The sequence below is a fragment of the Cryptotermes secundus genome, unplaced genomic scaffold, assembly GCF_002891405.2.
Source record: "Cryptotermes secundus unplaced genomic scaffold, Csec_1.0 scaffold174, whole genome shotgun sequence".
NCBI classification, from domain to species: Eukaryota; Metazoa; Arthropoda; class Insecta; order Blattodea; family Kalotermitidae; genus Cryptotermes; species Cryptotermes secundus.
Genome location: NW_019734351.1, coordinates 1269395 through 1277893, shown reverse-complemented (window position 1 = coordinate 1277893; position 8499 = coordinate 1269395). Strand labels below are relative to the sequence as shown.

Here is an 8499-nt window from a genome sequence, read left to right as displayed (position 1 = left end):
TATTTACTCCCCCCCCCCAAAAAAAAATTATTCCAGATTTCAATATAGATTCAAATTTAGCAAAATAAACACATCTTAATACTGGTAAACTTTCTGAGTCTCATATGGGTCTAATCAAACAAGGAGCTTTGTTTAATTTATGCCAGATATATTGTATATGAGTGATGCAGCTTAAGTTATCTGTGGTAGAAATACCTAAAAATTTTAAATTTGATGAGTAGTTATTTCTTTATATTTTAGATACAGAATGGGTTCATAAGGTAAACTAGATTCTCTTCCCTGAAATAGTATTGCTTTAGTCTTCAGTATTTATTATAAGATTATTTGTTCTCAGTAGCATCTGTTCCTTTGTGCAGGACAATCCATGAATGGGTTTCATTTGAACAACCCCCATATCTTAGGTGAATGAAATATGTAATGAATTTAATTTCAATTTTTGTTTATTGTGTATATCTTGTAGGTTCTGTTGCATTATTCAGTTTGAAATCTCAGCACCCATAAGTTGTGGCTCAACCTAGGGAAATGGAAATTTATTTCTAGTCGATTTTTAATGAGTACCACTACCACAGGCCCTGTCTTCCCACATCTGTAGTTGTTGCCAGCAGCTGGTTCATTTGGAAATGTAACCCCAGAAGTTGGCACAGAACTGGTGTATAGCTGGCTCCAAGTGAGATACCTTCTGAATTCTGTTAATGTGTCACAGTGGATGTTGTTGCAGGTCTGGGTCATTATGGAGTCGAGTGCAATGATGTGGATTATGTTGTGTGTTCTCATGGACATTCCGATCATACAGGCAACAACAACCTGTTTCTGAATGCAAAACACATTGTAGGGTTCAGTATATCATCCAAGGACCTGTATTTCATTCACCCATTTGAAACAGGCAAGTTCAAGTTAGTTAATGGATCATTTAATGACACTGTACCAACTGCTGATACCAGGGACTACATGGTATAATTGTTCTCAGAGAAAGACACCATGCTTTCATTTGCCCAAACAATAGTAGATGACAAACCCATATATAAATTTAAATTTTCTTGCTTATGTAGGTCTTCATTCTTTGCTTCATCTCTGTGGGTTCACCGAGCAGATTGGTGTTGCAGTAGTACCCTAGACTTGCACGTGGTGTGTTCAAAAGTTTGGAAACTATTTTTTATGATTTTCTTGGCCTTTCCTACAACTGTGTGAGCCTTATTGCCTTCAAAGTTTTTTCCTCCTGCATCAGTGCGCTGCTCCCAGTGCCATTGCCACTTCTGGAAACAGTACTGGTACGGCATTTTCGGGATCACACGTAGCTCCATCTGCAAATTTTCCATAATCTCTTGAATCGTCTGAAATTGTTGTCCTTTCAAAGTGCATTTTAGTTTGGGAAATAAGAAGTCTGCTGGAGCCAGGTCAGGTGAGTAGGATGGCTGAGTAAGCACAGTTGTGTTTGTGTTGGCCAAAAAGTCACAAATCAGTAGTAATGCATAAGCTGGCTCATTGTCATGATGGAGGAACCAGGAGTTGTTTCTTCACAACTGAGGTCTATTTTTCCTGACATTTTCTGTTAGATTTCAGCATTTTGAGATAATACCAGGGATTCACTGTTTGACTCTGACATAAGAATTCATGATGTACAACACCCTCAATGTACAAAAACAAACATCAACATGACTTTCATGTTGGACCTGACCTGCTCCACCTTTTTCAGTCTCGGAGAATTTCTTCCAACCCATTGTGAGGACTGGAGTTTCATTTACATATCGTATCCATAAACCCATGTTGCTGATCATAATTCTTCTCAGAAAGTTTTAATTCTCACTAGCACAATTGAAATGTTCCTGACAGATGGCAATGCAACTGTCTCTCTGATCCTGTGTCAGATGTCATGGGACAAACTTTGAAATTACCCAATGCATTTCTAATTTTGTAGTAAGAATGTCATGACATGATCCTATCGATACACTGCACCCTTCTGCTATTTCCCGCACTGTGAAACAATAATTAGAACACAATTTCATGAACTTACACAACATGAGCGTTGTTACATGACATTGAAGTCCCTCCCAAACATGGGTCATCATGTGTTGACTGCCGACTGTCCTTAAATCGCTTAAACCATTCATACCAATGTGTGTGCCTCATGCGCTGATCACCATAAACGCTTTCCCTAGTTTAAATCAAAATTTAATGTTAATACGCTGCTTATGAATATCAATCATCTTGAATATCGCAAGACACACACTATACGCAAGATGATTTACTATCTTATGTACATTCGATACTGAAGTATGGCATTATCTTTTGCCAATAATGCCCCCCTTAGTATGAGTATCTTTAAAATTCAAAAAAGAACCATAAGAGTTATGTCTGGATCTGGAAAATTTGATTCATGTCGGGATTTGTTCAAAAAATTACAAATATTGCCACTACAGTCTCAGTATATTTTTTCCTTGCTTCTTTTCGTTATTAAGAATAAAAATTACTTTACATCTAACATGGATATTCATGATATTAATACCCGCTATAATTATAATTTATACTTACCCTCTACAAATTTATCAATAGTTCAAAGAGGAGTGCTGCTTCCCTGGAAGCAAGATGTATAATCACTTACCCTTGAATATTAAATTGTTATCTAAAGACGTTAAGCAATTAAAATCTTTATTGAGAAGCTATCTCACTGAACATGCATTTTATAGCACTGATGAATTTTACAAAACAACTTCCCAATGAATACCTGTACATTATTTAGCTAATAGTTGTAATAGATGTATTGCCATATTTGTATTAATTCTATGTAAAATTGTTTCAGATGACTGTTGTAAGTTTTATGACATGTATATTAGATTTACTGTTATACTTATTGTTTTATATTTATAATGACAGTTTCTATATCCTATAGGTCTTTGACCTTGTATAGATTAATGGAATGTAATTAAATAATAATAATAATAATAACGTGAACAAATAGCTATAGGGTGATGACTAATCATAGCAGGATGATGCAACAAAAAGGATGATAATTAGGAAGCACGTCATTAGGCAGCACAACTTACCAGACATTGCGAATACATTGAGTTGGCATGCTGTTTCAAGAGTTCTGAAACTTTTTGAACAGACCACATATTTGGGAGATGTTATTTTCAATTCTCTGATGGAACACTGGCTATCATGACTGAGTTTTTCTTGGATTTCCTCAGTCATTCCTAGCAATACCCTTGATTAGGTCATCATCATTTCTAAATCCTTTCCAATTTATTGTTCACCATTCATCCTGCCATTAAATGTTATATAGTATAAGCTACTGACAGTGTTGTTAAATGAGCCACAAACCTTAGGTTGAAATATTTTCTTTGGCATTTTGTTTTCACTTGCAATTTATGGTTCCTTAAAGCAATGTGGCATGTAGACCCATTGCTAGGCAACGACTGTGAAAGAAGCAACCATACCACAGCAACTTCTAAGTAATGGCTCTGCAAAACTTGGCTGTTCCTAGGCAATGGCTCAGTATCAATAACATGATCACCACAGCATACATGAACTCAACAATTGCACTGCAACAGAAGAACTATTTTCTGTGCAGTTCTTGTCAAGATGTTATAAGCAGAGCCAGTTAGCTGTTGCAGTTAGTTGGCGAGTTAGAGAACTGCTGCTGCCAAGAAATGGCAGCGGAGATGTGACTGGGGACACTAGTGTCTGTGTGTGTGTTTCTTTAGGAAAGAATTAGAGAGGTGGAAACTCACAACAGAAGAGTCACTGTCAATTTTATGCTCATAAAATTAAAGTTGGGTCCAACCTAATTTCTTACTATTTTATCTGCATTTTTTACAGTCCTTATGTTTTAACAAATTTATCGTTACAACCTGGATTTGCCTGATTTATGTACATCACCTGATGATGCCAAAGTGTAGTCAACATGTGTAGTGTATGATCGGTAATAAAGAAGATGGTGTTTTTATATTTTGTTTGTGTGACACTTAATCTTATGACTTAAAATAATGACAAACGGGATTCAGTTGTATAAAAGACTGTTTTTTTCGCTGAGGCAAAGATTCAAGTTTGGAACATACAATGTGAATAGTTAGTAATAAATTGTGAATTGATCAACACTCTTTAAGTCATGGTTTAGGGTTTTGTCATTGTGAATCATGGTAGAGATTCTAGTGGCCTCCATACTGTAATTTAGTTGTGTTATATGGTAAGTCTCCAGTTTCAGGTTTTAAGGGTTCGTTTGCTTTCTGAACTTCAGGGGAACCATTCATCATTGATGAGTCTGTGAAGGTGGTGCCTACTCCAGGCCACACACTGACAGATGTGTCTGTTCTGGTCAACACAAAGGATAAAGAACTTGTAGCAGTGACAGGTAACTTGATATAAGATAGTACATATATAAAATGACCTTTTCTTCCAATAAGGACTGAATCCAGTTAATACTACCACTACTTTGTTTTTTGGAAGTATTGGATTTGATTCACATCCCACTGGCTAGCTCTCATGTCAGGTTTGTTTACCTTACCCTCTCTAGACATATTGCATGTAAATGGAAGTAATTGCATTATGGAACAGTTTTCACATTGGCCATTGTTTGGATAAAACGCACATGTATGATATTGTCATGTGTTGGGTATGTGACACATGACAAATAACTTCATGCCATATCGAATATAGCAAATTTATTGAACGCTTGCTCTCACAGTTACACCACTACTGTCATATGCAGTATCACAATTACGTCTTCTGCTTCCATTCACTCCGGCGAATGCTACACTCCAAATGACTCGGCGACTTCACGATCCACATTGTGTCACTCCTGATCACACACACTCGTCACATACTGCTTAGCCGGCTTTTTATACCGTTCCCTGTTGCCTGTGTTACAGTGGGAAGTGCTGTTATGTCACTGCGTGGGAGGGGGGCAGAATATTGACTGGCCTGTTACCGTAGCAATGGAAGCACTCCGATGCTGTTACGTCACCACTGGCGGGGGAGGGGGTATCCTGCAAAGCACAAATACGTCACAATATGTATGTACTGGCTGTCAGAGATGAAACTTCTTATCGTTAAGCACTGACATTGTTCAGGATTAGATTCTTTGTACAAAACTGGGAGCTGCAAACTTCATATGGAGATAGCATCTAAAAATTAGCTGTAGAATATAACAAGTCAGATTCCAGGTTAACTGGTAATTGTTTCCTTCTGTCTCTCTTTTCATTCTTTTATATCTTCTTGTGACATGACATTGCAAATTTCTTGTTGTTGAGGCCCTCCAAAAGTTGCATTCTCCTGAATGTGGAATACTTTTGTGTGCTTGAGTGCCTTGTAAGAAGTACCTTTACCTAATAGGTCCCTTAGGAAATGAGTACGAAGAATCTTCATGGGGGCTGAAAGGTTGCTGGCATGTAGGGCTGACAATCGCACTGCCATCTGTGGGCCAGTTATCTAGAAAATGTGGGAGCCTTACCTCTCACAGCCATATGGGCCTCCATAACCTGTTACAGGGATAGCTTTACCTTCTTTTACCTTTAACTAGGCAGACAGAGCAAGCCTCCAAAACACTTTAGACAGGCAATTCCCAAGGAAAAGCATCTCTTGATACTAGACCACTGCCAAAAATCTTCAGGGCCAGAATCAGTTCAAGTGTAGTGGGTACACAAACATCACTTTGTCGTCTGGAATTAAATTCTCATGTCCTGAACACCAGATATAATGGCTCTACTGCCACAACTTTATTTTTTCAATTAGTTAGTAATATTTACTCCATTCCAGATGTAACCATCTACTTATATGAGGTTGTCATCCCAGTCTTGATTGTAAAATCTTTATTTAGATAAGCTGAAAGTTATGTGACAGGTTTTGTGCTGACTTGTCTTACTGTGATTTGAGACCAAAAGAGCACTTAATTTTTCAGAATGGCATACTTTTATTGGAAACCAAACTCAGATGTCATAAGTGAGATTGACTGGGCAATTTCACAACATTAATGTATTGCTGAACTTTCTGTTTCACAGTTTATTTTAAAATGCTAGAGTGCCAGTTGCATAGGTTATGTATCTTTGACTTACAGATATTTTAACTAGAATGACGAGTGAAACAGTGTGGAAGGAACGAGAGCTGACCTATTACAATATGCAATTTAGTCATTTTTGTAGCAGTATCAGGAAGATTCCATGAAAAGTAGCAGTGACCTCAGGCTTCAGACTGAAACCTAAGATTTCCTGAATCTAAAGCATAAATGTTGAACACAAGGTGAACTGAGCTATCCTGTCTGCAACCTATGGATTTTCTAGCTTATTTAATATCCAAGAGGAGACAATGTATAATCATCTGTCACCATAACTATAAAAGGGAGATCTTCCTTTGATAGATATGCAGTCAATAAAATTCCCTTATACAGGGGTCAGTAGAAATCCTCAGAATTACTGGGTTTGTTGGACTATATCCATCATCCAGTATTCTAGAAACTAGAAAACACTATATTTCAGAAACTGAATCTGTTTCTGTCCTCAGGTGAGGGGAAGACACCCTAGAAAGATCTAACCTCAATCACTGGAAACAGTAGAAATGTTTGAGATAGAGACATGAACCATATTTATCTGTGCTCAGTCCATAAAGCAGTATTTTTGCATATGAAACATGATTTTTGTTCACAGGTGACTTGTTTGAACGAGAGGAGGACATTACTGATCCATCACTATGGCAGTATGTAGCTGGCAGTGAAGACCCAGAGATGCAGCGTCAGAACCGAAATAAGATCTTGCAAATTGCTGACTGGATTGTTCCTGGCCATGGGCCAATGTTTAAGGTTACAGCAGAAATGAAGTGTGGTGGTAAATAAATAATAAACAAAGAATACATATTTTCCTAAGAGTTTTATGTCCCCATACCTCACAGTTTAGTGAGTGGCACACCTGCTTCATATACAGGAGGTCTGATATTCAAATCTCGGGTTGAAGATTAGGTGTATACTTTTTTCTGTGGTTTTCCATAGTCCTTCCAGGGAAACACTAGAACAATACCTGTTATGGGTTACAGATCATTCCTTCTGGATTCTTTGTGGTTCATCATTCACAGTCATCCGACCATTTGACACAAGAAACCTATGTGTTGCAATATTGTAAATTTTAAACACAAACTTTGGTAATATGCTTACTTAAAATATAATGCTAGAATTTTTTTAAAGTTGTTTTCTTCAGCAACTTTGCATCAGTGGCTTGGAGATGAAACAGGGGAAGATTAGTGGTGCATTACCACAGAGATGAGAAAATTCCATCTCTGTGGTAATACACATTCATTTTTGTGGTCAACTGCCATCTGCTTGTTGAACACCAGTATCTCATCAAACATCGCTAACAAACATATCATGGTTTTTGTATGGCCAACAGAATTTCATCACATGTGAGAATAAAGTGTGTACAGACACATGGTTGAAAAAGATGAGTCCAATTCCTTTATGAGGAGTCTGCCTGGTAACATGGTACACAATAGAATATTTAGCCGTGGAAGTTGCCACACAGTGTGCAGGAAGGGATCCGCTTGTAATTTCTTCTGTGTCCAGGTTTTGGTATGGCCTGTTGAGGCTGCTGCAACAGCTAATTTGGCATTTCAAACTTCACAAGACCACATGTTGATATATGTATTTATGCTTAATTTTCTTAGTGTATGGCAGGCATGTCCAACGTGTTGATCGCAACCAACCGGTCGATTGCAGGACGATTTTTGGTCGATCTCATAGGCCTATAAGGAAATGATATGTGAAAAGAATGTAAATTCACTTGTAATATAATATGATTATATTAAAATTTTGAATGGAAAATAAATGTTAAAGTATCTGTACTTTTAATGTATGTTTTTTTACAACAAACATCATGTGTCATGTTATTTTTACCAATATTTTTGCTTAAAGTGAGGTACAGCGATAGGAGGAGGTGTTAGATAACTGGCAGTTTTGACACTAAAAAGTCGATCACAACCTGTTTGAAGTTGGACATGCCTGGTGTATGGTATCAATTACTTTTCTGGAAAGTCCAATACTCAGTGTTAAAGCATTAATGCTGACTCAGAACTTAACAGAATTTCATATTTTCAGGTCCGTTAAATAGATCATGGTGTTGGAATGAGTCCAAGATACTTGATATCAATGGAAAGCTGGATTGTATTACTGAAGATGGTTGGTTCCTTAAATCCCCTAATATCTCTCTTCCTAGTAAAAGGTATTGGTGTTGATGGACAGTTTTATCCTATCACACCACTGCTGGCATTTGGATAGAGCTGTTTGTAAGACCTCTGACAGTCTAAGGGAATTTTCTGTTGATTAAGATTGTAATATTATCTGTAGATTCTACTGCATAATAATCGTTAAATTATCTCCCAAAAATGCTCATCCATGACCAGGTTCTACAGCAGAAGCAAGAACACACCTCCCTGTGTACATCCCCTAGCAGCGGACATGTACATGGTTTCTCCCAACCATGTACAGTTATTATGTTTCTGCTTTTCAGCATAGAACTGATCCAC

At 37.4% G+C, this 8499-nt stretch overlaps 1 protein-coding gene across 4 annotated transcripts in view; it reads left to right on the top strand.

Annotated features, from left to right (window-relative positions):
* LOC111868778 (metallo-beta-lactamase domain-containing protein 1) overlaps positions 1 to 7403 on the top strand; it is an 11660-nt gene extending 4257 nt beyond the window's left edge. For all 4 annotated transcript variants that reach the window (XM_023859738.1, XM_023859739.1, XM_023859740.1 and 1 more), the window contains exons 3-5: positions 719 to 883; positions 4235 to 4348; positions 6636 to 7403. In XM_023859738.1, the coding sequence (XP_023715506.1) occupies positions 719 to 883; positions 4235 to 4348; positions 6636 to 6820 (464 nt within the window). In that variant the 3' untranslated portion in view covers positions 6821 to 7403. The remainder of the gene's footprint in view (positions 1 to 718; positions 884 to 4234; positions 4349 to 6635) is intronic.
* The last annotated feature ends 1096 nt before the right edge of the window (positions 7404 to 8499 follow it).